Raw genomic sequence first — 16,446 nt, forward strand, 5'->3', positions numbered from 1 at the left:
CCTGCCCAGCAATGAAGCTTCAAACTGCCTCACCTCGTAGAGACCAAGCAGGCTGTGGATATAAGCAAAACTTTGGGTGTCATTGTCTCCATCACTCCCTGATGGGACCGTCTGGTTGCAGAGAAACAAGCTCAGGGCTCCCTTAGTCTTTATCGTGAGTTAAAATTTTCACGAAAGTAAAAAGCTCGTTTTTGTGGCGCATCTGTATCTTATTTTGAAGGGATATGTAAACGTTACCATAGCGACCAGAGTCAGAGAGCGTTTGGGCAGTGGTCGACAGGAGATGAGTAGAGCTTGTGAGTCTTAAGTCTGGTTTAGACGGCAAGAATTAAGAATTGTCGGCCGATTCTCCAAATCTCTGTGACCACAGAGCTGATAAAAGTCCAACAGGTTCGATCGGTTCATGTGTCCAAGGCAGGAGCAACAAACCACACGAACCGATTCCAGAGGATAGTCCAGTAAAACCCCCAACATAGCATACGGGAATTTAGAATGACCAAACACGGATGACGATGTAGTTCAATAGTGACAGTTTGTGGAGTCATTTTAAGAGATAAAAGACGTAACAAAAAGAAAAGGCGGTGGATAAAAGACAGAGGGAGCAGCCGCTCTATTTGCTGCACTATGATTTGGAGGTGAGTTATGTTTTCTCATAGTTAACATTTTTAACTGAAGAAACATAAACATGTATAATAATGACCTTTACACATAATATTAAACATTTCCACATATCATCTCTGATATCCACCGGACTCACAGTTGCGCGATATGTCAGCTGTTTGGGATTCCCCTCTGTTCTTACGTCACCGCGCTTTCTGATTGGCTACCTGTCACATTCAGCAGGTTGTATTCTCGTTCCCAGTCAGGGAAAACCCCACAGGCTGCGATAATTTTATCGCAGCCTGTGGGGGCCAACACAACGCAAATTGGGTATATTCAGGATTTAGCGGGAACATCAACATGCAGAAGCCTTATCTGACGGTTCACCCCCCAGGGCGCAGCAAAATTTTCCAAGTCTTCACAGGTCCGTGGTAATAAAAAGGTTGGGGACCACTGATCTACAGGGCTACTCAATCTGATCAGTTCATTGAAGGAAGCATGGTGGGCCACTCAGACCTGAGTCATCAGAAACCAGGCAGTGTTACTCAACAGACCAGTTCAACAGATTTCCTACAGGTCCTGATCAGGGTCAAACTCTACAGGTTTAGGATGGATGGAGTAGGAATTAAAGGGCTTAGCACTGCATACAACAAAAAGCTGTTCCTTTGTTGGCATCAGAGGTTTGTTAGTGAATATAAATATTACTATGAAGACCAAGGACCACAGCATACATTATATAGAATGTTATTGAGATATTTAAAGCAGGATTAGGTTAGAAAACAAAATCCAAAGCTTTGAACATCTCTCAGAAGCTTTCATTTGTGTTTAATTGTTCCTTCTATTAGAGTTAAATGCGAGTTCCAGGGAAAATAAAGGACTTTAAACAAATGAAAAGGAATCAAGCTGGTAAACTGATGGAAAGGTGAAAGATAAACTTGAGCAAAACCTGAAACTGAAATACAGAAAACAGAAAGGAACAATAATGATAAACCAAGAACCAAAACATACATTAGAATGAAAATTTGATCGAAGTGAATAAACAGATAAAGATCAAAAGAAGAATGTGATGCTAGAGTCACCTACAGATAGTAGACACTTAGTATAATGTCCCACAAACTGTTGTTTCAGTTTATTTTTGTTTTTGTGTTTTTCTTTTTCACACTATGTTAAAAATAAATTCGGAATTGTTTTTGGGTAACATAATCCTGTAACAGTTATTTGTTTGTCTTGGTCCAATTTGTCATTGTAAACGTACCACAGTTGTGCATGATGCCTTACAACAAATCATAACCTGAAAGATGAATGTTTTCTAATGTCTCCTGTTGCACCAGTTTAGCATTATTGGAAAGGTCTCATGCACACACAGCATGAACTGCTGTTTGCTGGTCAAAGTCTACCTGGTGTGTATCCCCACGGCTCATAGTAGGAAGGGAAAACTCCAAGGTTACAGCCTCGGACAAAGTCCTCATAATCCATGGGCAGCAGAGGACTGGTGGAGGACAAGAACTCAGGGTGGAAGATGATCTGAGAGAACACAATGAACACATGAATACATGAACTCAGATGAATACAAATGAATACATTTCTACATGAAATCAATGAGACTCAGGTGTAGCTGGCTTTTCAGTAAGCTAAGCTAGTTTCCTCTTTTCTTTGAATCGCATACAGTTAATATTTACCAAGGCAGGTAAATGGCTATGATATAACAGTTTTTTGTTTGATGGTATGCATTTTAAAGAAAACACTAAAATAAAAAATAACTGCAGTTAAAGAACTAAAAGCTCATTGAGTCACTAAAGCAGGCCATCTTCTCAGTTTAGATTTCTAGTCACAATGAGGTGAGCCTTGGCAGAGTGAAGGCACAAACAGCCGATCAAATGAAGCATTTTACAGCTGCAGTAGGTAATGTTTATAAAAATATATTTTTTAGACTGCAGATGTTTTAAATACAATCAAATATGTATCCAATTTATTATCTCATATAGAAGTCACATCAATCAGATTTTTTTATTTTATTTTTTGGGCTTGAAAAGATCAGACTTGGGCTGATCAAATTACCATGATATGGACAAAAAAATCTGATTTGGGTTTTATTTTACCTCACATAGCCAAAATCAAAACCATATCACCCATGGCCATGACATTTCATTCAGATTTTCTCAAATTTTCTTTCCTGTAATTCTTTCCAGGACAAAAGTTTTAAACTATTCCCTACCAATCTTCTGTAACAAGAGCATCTATCTTCTGCCAAATTCATGTGTTTGATTTTCCAGCTTCCTCTTACTTAAGGTGCTTAATGTTCAATTCATATTTTTTATTATTTGTGTTTGCAAATCAAGAATGGCCAAATAACAGTTCTTCCCAATCAAACTGGCATTTTTTCAGTCAAATATATTTGCAAGAGAATGTATTTTACTTGCATTTAGACAACAAAATATGACATTGTTTTAATCATTGAATTCAAATAACAACAGTGGACTAATAGAGGAAGAAGTGGGGACTTACTGACCCCAGCACCGCAGGTTGTAAAAGACAGAATGTTTAATCTACCTTGACGCGGTCGTTTCTGGAATTGAAGAGACCAATGCGTCTGACGTTGAACAGTATTGGATCTTCAGAGTCGTCCAGCATATTGTGAGTGGTCACTGGAGGAAGACTGTGTCTCTGAGAAAAATCATTAGGACATACAGTGAGCAAAGTTTCTAGTTTTTAGACTCTGAAAACCAAGTAAAATGTGAACAACGTCATCCAATACATTCAGGCTCATATTTGCATATATGCTCTTTTGTCCATGCATTCAACATCACTATATTGCAAAAACCTTTTCACATTGTGTCAAATCATGTTATTGTAAGCTGTAGCACTTTTAAATTATATTTGATGTGACAAACCAACATAAAGCTTTTCAAAATTGTCAAAAGGAACTGAACAAAGAAGAGTATAGTTTTTTTTAATAGATTTTTTATTTTTATTTTTTATTATTATTATTATTATTTTTTTCAATTAAAAAAAAACTACAGTGGTGTGCAGTTGTGGTTCAAGTCTTTTGGGGTATGTCTCAGTCTCCACCACCTCTGTAGGGCTAAGCACATTACCAATGCCATAATGCTTGCTACATGACTCTTAAGCAGGTGACAATTCCAGACACAAAAGCAGATTTAGAAAGGTTTATAGATCAACGGTAGTTCAGAAGAAGTCCAGCTGGTGTCTGGAGGAATCACCAGGTCAGCACTGACTGCAGGATGATCCCAGCATACAGTCTCAGTTCAGCTTCTTTTGTGTTAAAGCTGCAGTATGTTATTTTTATTCTTTTTTTTTTTTTAAAGTATGTTTCTTACTTGTATGTTAAAATTATCACTATGTTGGGACAGTGAAAAGAAAAAAGCCAGAAGCTAGTGACACCAGAAAGAAAAAAGAGCAGGAAACAGTCCTTGGGTTTTCTGTGAATGCAAGATGTTTTCCATTTCTTCTGATAAACTAAAATACAAGCAAAATGTTTGAATTATTTTCATACAAAGAAATAGGTTATATATCTATGAAAAGGATAAGCTGATCTGATGAAGCTGACAAGCAACTAATGTTTACAGTCTGAAAAAGTTTTGAATGTTACTGTGTCTATAAAAAGGGTTGTCAAAGGCAGTAGCAATTCATTGAATGGTCAGATAGTCCCTCTGTTTCTGTTGTTCTTCTGTTAGCCATCCTCCTTTCCAGTGAAGAGTTGAACAGTTTAATTGCTCAAGTTTCTCAGTCTGCTGGTCCTGCACTTTGGAAGAAGTGCAGGACTCTGCTTTCCTGGCTGCTGGTGACAGTGTGCAGAGGGTGACTGGCATTGTCTATAATAGCCTGGAGTTTCTGTAATGTTCTCCTCTCTGCCACTGTTACCAGAGAGTCCAGCCTTGTGCTGACCACAGAGCCAGCCTGCCTGACTTGTTTCTCCAGCCAGGAAAGTTCTGTGTTGAATGCTGCTGCTTCAGCACAGCCCAGTCTGTGACGAGATGCTGGTGACAGCAGACTACATGAACACACTGATGATGTTTTAACATCTTAGTAAAGCTGCTGGGGTTGTTTCATCAGAGTGTCACCGTTCACATGGCCACATCTTCAGTTTTTTATTTCTGTATTTGGCATCATTAGAAAGCTTGCAATATAGTATTTTGTCTGTCTACATTTAAATATTTTGCTCAGTGTTTAGTGTAACATGAATTCCATGACCTTTAAAACCAGAGAAAAATAAGTCCCACAATATTCCCTATTTTTTTCAGTTGAAGAGTTTAATTCCAATCATTGCTGACACACGTAGTCAATGAGCCTTGACCTCAACCTGTGAAACCTCTCCACTAATATACATTTATTATTTAATTGTGAATGACCTTTTGCTGATACTTTGTTGGTATATCCAGCTCTAACACAGATATTGTATTGACTCACGGTCCAAAGTGAAGGTTGGCATTAATCCCATACTGGTTTTAATTACAGTTAAGACACTTGAATAATACTTTTGCTTTGATAAATACTCCCAGAATAAGTCTGCATCACCAGCCACTGACCACAATATCACAAATAGACTCTACAGTATGACAGAAGGTTAAAATGCAGATTTAATCTTTAAAAGAAATTTAATGAATGCACATCTCCTTACAAAAGCCTTTAAGCTAAAGTAAAGCCTTAAAATTTAATAGGTGTTTCAATGTTATGTTAAGAGACTGAATATAAACAGAGCAGACAGGAGAGCAACTGTTATTGCTGCCCCAACATTAATATCCAAATAACAATATTCATCCATTATCTCAAAATGATGAGATAAGGGTCTTACGGTGATGACCTAGTCAAACCATTATTGCCCAGGTTTGACAAGTGTGATAAACAAACGCTACAAGCTCATGATGAGACAATTAACCTGTTATAAAACTAAATACATTATTTCAGGACAACACAATGGAAATAAATTCCAATACATACAGTTAGATTTTGTACCTGTGTAGCATAAATAGCTCTCTTCATAATCGTCAAGTCATCTCTGTCCAGAATGGTGTTCATGTCTGGGATGTTTCCTCTGAAGACAGAAAACAGAAACATTTAAAGGATTTCCATTCACACATAACCATAATTACTTCACAAAATGTTTATACTCACGTCAGCAAAGATTCATAAAGCTTTTTACCAAATTTCTCCTTCACAGTGTGAGCCGTGTCCCTGTGAGCAACAAAGATCAAACAAAGATTTAATGTTTCTTTCAAAGTACTTACCGTACACCTGAAAGCTGTACAGTAAGTACATCAAAGTGTGACTTTGATGGAGATGGAGGTACGCTGAGGTTTGTTACCGTTTACATCTAAATATTTCAAAGAGAACCTACCAGAGCTGTTTGCGCACGGCCTGGCCCTTCAGAGACTCCACATTGAAGTTGTTGGTTTTGGCTGGCATTATGAAGAAAACCACCACAGTCAGGTCATTTCTGTGGACCTGTTGAGAAAGTCATGAGGGATTCATGTGGGCTAGATAAAACTGGAAAACACAAGATGGAGAACCACAAATTCTGAGTTGAAGGTCCTCACCCGCAGCAAGTAGTTGAGTCTAGATAGCGATTCAAGAAAAATGTCAGCTCCCTTGTTGGAGAATTCATATCTCCCAGCAATGAAAAAGAACAGGGTTCTGTCCAAGTTGAAGTCAAGATGCCTGCCAAAATGAAATTTTACAAACTGACAGAAGTTAGGCAGTATCACAGTGTAACTCAGAATGATGTGACCTATTTGAATTGGACCAGGCAACAGTAAAATCACAGAGCCATATCAGCTTACTGACTGAACTACAGGCTCACCCATAAAAGTGTCCTCTGACAAACTCCTGGATGCGGGTCTTGTTAGTGGAGTGCAAGTTCTGAAACTCATGCATGGCTGAGAATTTTTTCACATTCAGCCCATTTGGGGTCACCACATCTACGCCAGAGTTAAACAGAACAGAGCTGACTTTACTCTACTGGTGGAGAAAAGTACAAACAATACTGAGACAGAAACAATACTGAGACAGTATTTGCCTGCATCTGTTTTTGCTTTACTGCCACACTCGAAATATGTCAGAGGATTAGATAAATAAAGATAACCTGAGTAAATACAAAATGCAGTTTTCAAATGATTTCATTTATTAAGGGTAAAAAAGCTCTCACTCATTCTTTTATCTTTGTTAAAGTTCCAATAGATAACTTTTATCAAACAGTATATATTTTTTTTACATATTTGTTCAAACTATTACTGTGTTCTGACCAGTGATGGCATAGTTACTTTGAAAAAGTAACTTTAATCAAATTACTGATTACTTGATTTGGAAAGTAACTGAGAGAGAGGGAGAGAAGCGTTAATCAATAGATTCGTGGTCCACAAAGACATAACATACAACAACACATGCAAAATAAAATAAAAATAAAAGAAATAAATCAAATCTCATAAGAGACTTGCATATCAATGATTCCACAGCGTCAACTGGTATCTTAGAGGGATGTGAAAACATTACAATGCACAAACGACGCATAAACTTGTATATCAAATGTCTCATGAGTGCCTGAAATGTTCTGACATGTGCATTACAAAACATCTCACTTGCACTGCTAAACCTGGGTTTCTTAAGCAGAATTCTCAGGGAGTCATTATAAGCAACCTTAAGCTTCTGCATGCTAGCTTTTTCAAATTTACACCACAAAGGAGCTGCATACAAGGATGTACAATAAGCTATAAACAGGCTTATTTTTACCTTATGAGTGCACATGTAAAACCTCCCCCCCAGAATGTTAGCCTGGGCGTACAACATGCGACACTGCCGATAAATGTCATCATCATCACAGAGCTGGTCTGTGATGTAGTGACCCAGATATTTAGCTTTGGAACAAACATTTAACTTTTGTCCCGACAGAAAAAAAATCAGCGAAACAGAGTCGTTTGTCTGCTCTAGTCCTACTGTACATAAAATCTCAACCCATAATCAGAGCAGATATTCAGTAATTGCTGAAAACCAGTACTGCTGGGCGGGGCTGCGGTATAGGGGGGGAAAGTGACAATAATTCTAGGGGCACTGACCAACAGCGGGCCCTCGACAATTTAATTATTTATTTTTTGTTCATAGAAATTACAAAAAAACAAACAAAACAAAAAAATCTGGGCCCTGTCAATTACAAAATTAATCATATTGTATTTTCGAAGATTGTTTTTAGCAGTAAAAATTTAATGTTCCTGTAACCCCGCTGTATTTTATTTGTTTGTTCTGTGTTATTTGCTTTTCTGTATTGTTTTTACTTTATGGGTAGTGTCAACTTAAGAGCAAAGTACGACATCACTTTACGGCAGTGTTCCGACTGCAGTTACTAGGGGAATTCCCAGGCTTTGGAGTTTCAGAGCTGCTGCGACGTAGAGACATGCTAGTCTCTGGCTACCTTCTGCATAGCGCTTGACTTCTTTATGCCTGATATATGATATTTTCCTGCTAGGTGGGCATTACTGGAGATTTGTAATGTCATATGTGTTCTAATTTTATGTACTAAGTCGTCGCTAATTCCGTAATGTTTTAGAAACCAAACTCCTGTTTTACCGTGGGTATTGTGAGTTAAAATGACTGTCAAGTTTGTCTTGTGTTGAAGAAGATTCTAGGTTATAATATTTCTTAAGAAAGAAACTCTTTGGCTCGATCTCCTTCTGATTCCAGGTTCTCCCGGCGGGCCACGTGTAGCCACACAAAAACAACGAGTGCAGACGTCACAGAATTGCAGTTTAATCCAATAGAAGACTACGGTGGCCGACAGGTGCAAATGCGCAGCAAAAGAGAAAACATGCAAAGAAAAGAAAAGACACACGCACAAATTAAATGCGGCAAACAAAAAGCAAATAAAATGCAGCAAACAAAAAAGAAGACACCCCCGAATGAAATGCAGCAAACAAAAAGTGTTGAGAAAACGGAAGTGCTCCAGACCACTAGGGGGAGTCTAACAAAAAATAGCTGTGTCCGAATTCAGGCTCTGCATCCTTTCAAGGGTCCTGAGAAACTGATCCTTCGAAGCATAGACATAATAAAAGAGTAGACCCCCCCCCCCCACGATTGGCTGCTCCGGCGCAAATAGACCCTTTTCACATGACGTCACACAACCTCCGTTTTGGCTCGAAGCTGTGTATCCTTAGTTCCGGTGTACATAGTAAGTAACGATAAAGTTGTCTATTTCATATATATACAGGTGCTGGTCATAAAATTAGAATATTGTGATAAAGTTCATTATTTTCCATAATGTCATGATAAAAATTAAACTGTCATATATTTTAGATTCATTGCACACCAACTGAAATATTTCAGGTCTTTTATTGTTTTAATTTTGATGATTTTGGCAAACAGCTCATGAAAACCCAAAATCCCTGTCTCAAAAAATTAGAATATTATGAAAAGGTTCTCTGAACGAGCAATAAAAATAATCATCTGAATCAACAAAGTAACTCTAAACACCTGAAAAAGATTCCTGAGGCCTTTAAAAACTCCCAGCCTGGTTCATTACTCAAAACCGCAATCATGGGTCAGACTGCTGACCTGACTGCTGTCCAGAAGGCCATCACTGACATCCTCAAGCAAGAGGGTGAGAAACAGAAAGAAATTTCTGAACGAATCGGCTGTTTGCAGAGTGTTATATCAAGGCACCTCAGTGGGAAGACAGTAGGAAGGAAAAAGTGTGGCAGAAAACGCTGCACAACGAGAAGAGGTGACCGGACCCTGAGGGAGATTGTGGAGAAGGGCCGATTCCAGACCAAATTAAATTTTCATCTCCATAAAACTTTTCAGCAGATGGAAGCATGAAGTGCTCCAAAATCTTCTGATAGCTGCTGCATTGATCCTGCCCTTGATAAAACCCAGTGGACCAACACCAGCAGCTGACATGGCACCCAGACCATCACTGACTGTGGGTACTTGACACTGGACTTCTGGCATTTTGGCATTTCCTTCTCCCCAGTCTTCCTCCAGAGTCTGGCACTTTGATTTCCGAATGACATGCAAAGTTTGCTTTCATCCGAAAAAAGTACTTTGGACCACTGAACAACAGTGGTCCAAAGTGCTGCTTCTCTGTAGCCCAGGTCAGGCGCTTCTGCCGCTGTTTCTGGTTCAAAAGTGGCTTGACCTTTGACCTGGGGAATGCGGCACCTGTAGCCCATTTCCTGCACACGCCTGTGCACAGTGGCTCTGGATGTTTCTACTCCAGACTCAGTCCACTGCTTCCCCCAAGGTCTGGAATCGGCCCTTCTCCACAATCTTCCTCAGGGTCCGGTCACCTCTTCTCGTTGTGCAGCGTTTTCTGCCACACTTTTTCCTTCCTACTGACTTCCCACTGAGGTGCCTTGATATAACACTCTGCAAACAGCCGATTCGTTCAGAAATTTCTTTCTGTTTCTCACCCTCTTGCTTGAGGATGTCAGTGATGGCCTTCTGGACAGCAGTCAGGTCAGCAGTCTGACCCATGATTGCGGTTTTGAGTAATGAACCAGGCTGGGAGTTTTTAAAGGCCTCAGGAATCTTTTTCAGGTGTTTAGAGTTACTTTGTTGATTCAGATGATTATTTTTATTGCTCGTTCAGAGAACCTTTTCATAATATTCTAATTTTTTGAGACAGGGATTTTGGGTTTTCATGAGCTGTTTGCCAAAATCATCAAAATTAAAACAATAAAAGATATTTCAGTTGGTGTGCAATGAATCTAAAATATATGACAGTTTAATTTTTATCATGACATTATGGAAAATAATGAACTTTATCACAATATTCTAATTTTATGACCAGCACCTGTATATGTAAAATGGACACATATATATCTATGTATATCTATATAGAGACATATATATAGAAAGAGAGATTTAGATATTTATATATATATATATATATATATATATATATATATATATATATATATATATATATATATATATATATACCCAGATAGCACATGATGTTAAATCAATGTTGAAAAATAGTTAGAATCGTTGATTTTTGGTTGAAGTCGACAAATGACGGTGGATCAACCATCAAACAACCATCCAATCAAACCGTTGAAACTGTGACATTGAATCAACATTGTTTTGTGGTTGAAATCTGGTCACTGAAATGCCGAAGTCTGATTAATGGTTGATTTTTGGTTGAAGACGACAAATGACGGTGGATCAACCATCAAACAACCATCCACCTCTAGCCAAGTAACCAATGTTGAAACTGTGACATTGAATCAATGTTGTTTTGTGGTTGAAATCTAATGACTGAAATGCTGATGTCTGATCAACATCTGATCAATATTGAATCAATGTCAGATGCACCCCTTCCCCTCCTCTCCTCCTCATCAGCGCTCTGGGTCAGAGTATTTTATTACTGAGCGGGGGTTATCACATTTAAATTAACCACTGTAGAGGATAGTCGGTGCTGATTCCTTTCTGTACATTTTCTTACTTGTTCATAACAATTCTCACTGACTGTGTGTGTGTGATATATTGACACAAAAACATCTACAACTTACTACAAGGAGTGGAGGGGTCCACCCCCACCGTTTACATGAGTGGGATGTCCCAAACACACAGCTGCTTCGCTGTTGGCTTGTTGGAAAATATGTTAATTCAATGTTGAATTATCATCACAAAGGTTGCATGTTTGGTTGAGGTCGACAACTGATGGTGGATCAACTATAAAACAACCATTCAATTCTAGCCAATTAACTAATGTTGAAACTGTGTCATTGAATCAATGTTGTTTTGTGGTTGACATCAAATAAATGAAATGCCAACGTCGAATCCAGTGTGTTTCACCACTGGTCCTCCAGGCCCTACAAGTTTTAGGCATTTCCCTAATTCAACACACATGATATTAATTGACGTCTGATTAACGGGGTTTTGCTGAACTGAAAAAACGCAGGTCAGTTTGATTGACGTCAAGGTTTGGGGAAGAACTACCCAGATAGCACACGATGTTAATTTAATGTTGAATTATGATCACAAAGGCTGCATGTATGGTTCAGGTCAATGACAGAAGCTGGATCAACCATCAAACAACCATTCAATTCTAGCCAATTAACATTCATTGATTGAAATGCCACATCGAATCCAATGTTTTTCAGCACTGGCACCAGGCACACTGCCCTGCAAGTTTTAGTCATTTCCCTAATCAGCACACATGATTTTAATTAACATTTGATTAACAAGGTTTTGCTGAACTGAAAGCATGCAGGTCAGTTTGCCTTGAGGATAAGGTTTGGGGAAACACTAGTAATCAAAGTGTTCAGGTGTTTTTTGCACCCATCACCACCGCCTGCCATTCAAACGCCCAACCCCCTTCCCTCCACCCACCAAAAACACACACACACCTCTTTCCCCCCACCTGGGCCCATCTACCCCTCAATCGGGTGAAACAACTTTAATTTTAAGTGAGGTTTTTTCATTTTTCACATTTTATTTTTTAAAAGATTGTTTTGGCTAGTGGCCTTTATTTGATAGTTAATTGACAGGAAGGTGGGTAATGAGAGAGGGGGGGTAATGCAGCAAAGGTCGCCAAGGTCAGGAATTGAACCTGTGACAGCTGTGTTGAGGACTGAGTCCTTGATTGTGGTTTGTGCTTAACCCCTGCGCCACCACTGCACAACCCCTTTTAGGTGAGGGTTAATCACGTTTTAACTTAAGCACTATGTGTTGACAACAGTTGTGATTCTGTTCTGTACCCAGATTCACTAGTGGAACAAGTCAGCGTTGGGCCGGGGGGCGGGGCTAATTACCGGACCCCTAACGAATCACCAGGCCCCTGACGTTTATCGCCTGCGCTACCAGAAACTGTTGAGCGAGGGGCGGGGAGGTTGGTCTGCGTTTTTTGGTTGATCTTTACCCAGGAAACACATCGGCTAAACCGTGAGTGAAACGGTCACTGGGACTGACTAGTATATATTCCATAGAGGGAAAGTAACTTTAACATTAAATAGACCTTTCTCAACAGGCAGTAGACTTTCTCAGTCTATAATCAGATATTTAAGCCCCCCCCCCATAGCTCTGCGCCTGCCCAGATTGCACATGATGGCAATTCAACATTGAATTAACATCTTTTGCCAACAAGCCAACAGCGAAGTGGCTGTGTGTTTGGGACATCCCACTCATGTAAATGGTGGGGGTGGACCGCTCCACTCCTTGTAGTAAGTTGTAGATGTTTTTGTGTCAATATATCACACACAAATGGTCAGTAGGACTTTGTTATGAAAAAGAAAGAAAATGTACAGAAATGAATCTTCACCCACTATCCTTTATAGAGGTTAATTTAGAATGTAATACCCCCCACTCACTAATAAAATGCTCTGACCCAGAGCTCTGATGAGGAGGAGAGGAGGGGAAGGGGTGTGGCAAAAGAGCTGACATTGATTCAACATTGATTCAACATTGATCAGTCGTTGATCAGACATTAGCATTTCATTCATTAGATTTCAACCACAAAACAACATTGACTCAATGACACAGTTTCAACATTGGTTACTTGGCTGGAGGTGGATGGTTGTTTGATGGTTGATCAACCGTCAGTTGTTGACCTCAACCAAAAATCAACCATTCTGATTATAATTCAATGTTGATTTACCGTTGTGTGCAATCTGGGCAGTTTGTTGCAGCCCTCATAACCTCCTCATCTCCCCCTACTCCCTCCCAAACCTCCCCCACCCAGCCGCTCCTCCCAACCTTCTCCTCTTTACCCCCTCTCATTCCTTCTTCCCTCCCCCTCCTTGAGCTCTGGGTCAGAACATTTTATTACTAGGTGGGGGTTAATCATGTTTCAAATTAAGCACTACATGTTGAGAACAGTGGGTTGTGATTCCTTTCTGTACATTTTCTTACTTGTCTGTAAATATTATTACTGACTGTGCATAATGTGTTGACACAAAAACATCTACAAGTCTGTACTAGGAGTTGTACAGTCCACCTCCCCAATTTTACACTTGTGGTTTGTCCCAACCAAACAGCCACTTTGCTGCTGGCTTGTTTGCTACCGGCTTCTGAATTGAATTCTCCGCTGAGCACTTTTATGGTAAGTTTTTCAATATTACTTTGATCTTAAATGTGTTTATTGAAAAATAAGGGCATTGTTTTGTGCCCATAGTAATCCTGGTTATTTTGGGGCAAAACGGATATTTTTAATAATTGAGGTCATGTCTCCTTTTGTATTATTTTCATCCTACCCACCACTCCAGGCCTAAGTATGAAATCCTGCGAGATTTTGTGGGATTTGAGTTTTTAAAATAGGGTGGGGCCTATTGTTTGGTCTGGGAGAGCATGTGGTGGACAAGAAAGTGTAAGGCTGGCTGGTCCAGGTGGGCTTTAAATTGTTGTGATAGTAATCACTTGTTTTTAACTTTTTATTATGATATGCTTAGGGACGTGCTTAAATGAGCCTCTGTACCAGAACAGCTGAGTTGGATGATTACATGACCGTCTGCAGCCATCAAGAAGTGCAGAAGGTTGTTAATCATCCACAGATTCAATCCAGGTGAGGCAGAAGGGAAACACTTAACATGTAAGGCAGGTGAAACACTGAACTAAACCTGCTAATGACTGATTCAGTCTGTTGATCCTTGGATTGGTAACTGGTTAAATTGAACTGGACTATTGTTACTTGTGTGGGATCTTTATTAGCATATAGACACTTTTTAAGGAATTTAATCAACTTATTTGGAAATATTTGTAGTTGATGGAAGATTAAACCAGCTATTTGATGGAAGTTTATTGTGTATTAATTATAATTTTCCAACTACACTATAAATCACCTTTTGTTCGATTTATTTGTCTCTGGTGTGTTAAATAAACCTGATCCTCCCTGAGTTTTATTGTTAGGTTTTCTGATAAACAGCCCTTTATTTTAAATATTGATTTAATATCAATATCATAAATCCTACACTATACTGCAGCTTAATGGGTAAATGTAGTTGTATATGTAAACATTAAGATAAATATTAATGAAAGATTAAGATATTAATTTAACAGTGAGTGTACATGGGGAACTATATGGTTTGTATTTGTTCTCAGACCTGTAACCAGTACACTGTTTAATCTTTCATTGTGTTTCAGAACTTTTCAAATGTTTATCATATTTCTAACTGGCACCTTCCTCACTTTTATTTTTTTCAGCTGTTGCTCTGCAGTTTGACCGAAAGCTGACTCTTGAGGACTGCAGCAAAATTGTCAAGAAGTGGCTTCATTATGCGCCAGAATGAGAGGAAAACATCACAAGGAATCAAAGTGACGCCAACCAGAGTCAAACTGGGGTTACCACAACTTGTACTGTTTCCCTACTTCATACAGTACAAAGCTTAACTTCATGGACTCTGTTCTTCTGTGGACAACATACTGTTGTTTTGACAGTCAAAAAGGAATCAAATATGTTTAAAGATCTGTCCCTCTTTTCTTAAATAAAATGTTAAATCAAACCCATGTTGTCATTTTTAAACTTTTGTACACAGTTTACGCATCATCTGCCAATAATACAGTGTTTAACACCAGTGAAGAAACTTTTAGTGGCATGTTATGATGTAGACCTATCAGACGTAAAATGTACATAAATCCTTAGCTTTCATTCAATATAAAAACAACCCAAATCTGCATGTACATCCACAGTCAAATGAGTGTTGAATTAACATTGATTCAATGTAGAATCAACACAAATCTGCATGCAGATCCACGTTCAGCTGATGGTTGAATAAACGTTGATTCCTAACTGATTCAATGTAGAATCAACACAGATATGCATGCAGATCCACAGTCAAATGAGTGTTGAATCAACATTGATTCACTGTAGAATCAACACAAATCTGCATGCAGATCCACAGTCAAATGAGTGTTGAATCAACATTGATTCAATGTAGAATCAACACAAATATGCATGCAGATCCACAGTCAAATGAGTGTTGAATCAACATTGATTCAATGTAGAATCAACACAAATATGCATGCAGATCCACGTTCAGATGATGGTTGAATCACCATTGATTCCTAACTGATTCAATGTACTATCAACACAAATATGCATACAAGTTGACATACAGATGATGGTTGAATCAACATTGATATAATGTCAGTAATGGTTGAAACCCTAACGTTGATTCAACATACAAGTCACCGACCACTTTCAATGTTGTTTCAATGTCAGCGTTCAACGTTGATTCAATGTTTCTGGCTGACATTGATTCAATGTTGTTTCAATCATTCTGTGCTATCTGGGTAGCTATAGTGCTTGGTGTTCAGCCCCCGCTCTGACAGCTTACCGAGATTCCGTAAATCTTAAAATGTTTCAGTCATTCTCCAACATTTAGATTATCTGATACAAGAGCCTACTATAGAAATGAAACAATATTATAAAAATCATAACATTCACCAGCAAAGTTTACACAGATGACAATGGCTATTATTTAATTATTTAACTCAGTCAACGTAAGATAACTCGAAAATGTCCCGTTTTTGTTTTGAAGGTTTCCTACGACGTGAGGAAGAAGGGAGAGACAGATTCACTGCACAGCAAGGATGAATCTGGTATCGGATTTTGGACCCAATCTCAGCTGCTGAATCACTCTTAAACCAGAACTCGTAGGCTGGAAAATGTGTGTGTGTGTGTGTGTGTGTGTGTGTGTGCATAATCATGCATAGCCTAATGTATATTATTCAGTATTAATGATTATTTATTTATGTTTGTATACTTATATAAGTATGTATTGATAAGACGGAGCGGTCCATTAGGCGTCTGTCCTTTTATTATGTCTATGTGAGAAACGGCCCGATCTACAGAAGACGGGTCCTTCGAAGGCCACGAATATGGACGACCAGAAGAGAGAAGCT

At 38.8% G+C, this 16,446-nt stretch overlaps 1 protein-coding gene and 1 long non-coding RNA gene across 3 annotated transcripts in view; one reads left to right on the forward strand and one right to left on the reverse strand.

Annotated features, from left to right (window-relative positions):
• Nucleotides 1–16,446, reverse strand: part of gys2 (glycogen synthase 2) — a 66,966-nt gene that overhangs the window by 18,059 nt on the left and 32,461 nt on the right. The window contains exons 6-12 of the mRNA XM_088003285.1: nt 6,419–6,536; nt 6,156–6,276; nt 5,957–6,063; nt 5,734–5,793; nt 5,575–5,653; nt 3,151–3,264; nt 1,998–2,124 (exon numbers count right to left, since the gene is read on the reverse strand). Of these exons, the coding sequence (XP_087859411.1) occupies nt 1,998–2,124; nt 3,151–3,264; nt 5,575–5,653; nt 5,734–5,793; nt 5,957–6,063; nt 6,156–6,276; nt 6,419–6,536 (726 nt within the window). The remainder of the gene's footprint in view (nt 1–1,997; nt 2,125–3,150; nt 3,265–5,574; nt 5,654–5,733; nt 5,794–5,956; nt 6,064–6,155; nt 6,277–6,418; nt 6,537–16,446) is intronic.
• Nucleotides 13,296–15,044, forward strand: LOC148152560 (uncharacterized). 2 transcript variants are annotated; one of them, XR_015762173.1, is made up of 3 exons: nt 13,296–13,648; nt 13,995–14,107; nt 14,746–15,044. It is a non-coding gene; the product is annotated as an uncharacterized LOC148152560 (long non-coding RNA). The 2 variants fall into 2 exon arrangements; XR_015762172.1 differs by lacking the exon at nt 13,296–13,648 and having other exon boundaries at nt 13,838–14,107.

The sequence above is a fragment of the Poecilia mexicana genome, unplaced genomic scaffold (assembly GCF_051168715.1).
Source record: "Poecilia mexicana isolate PSO_F unplaced genomic scaffold, ASM5116871v1 scaffold_23, whole genome shotgun sequence".
NCBI lineage: Eukaryota > Metazoa > Chordata > Actinopteri > Cyprinodontiformes > Poeciliidae > Poecilia > Poecilia mexicana.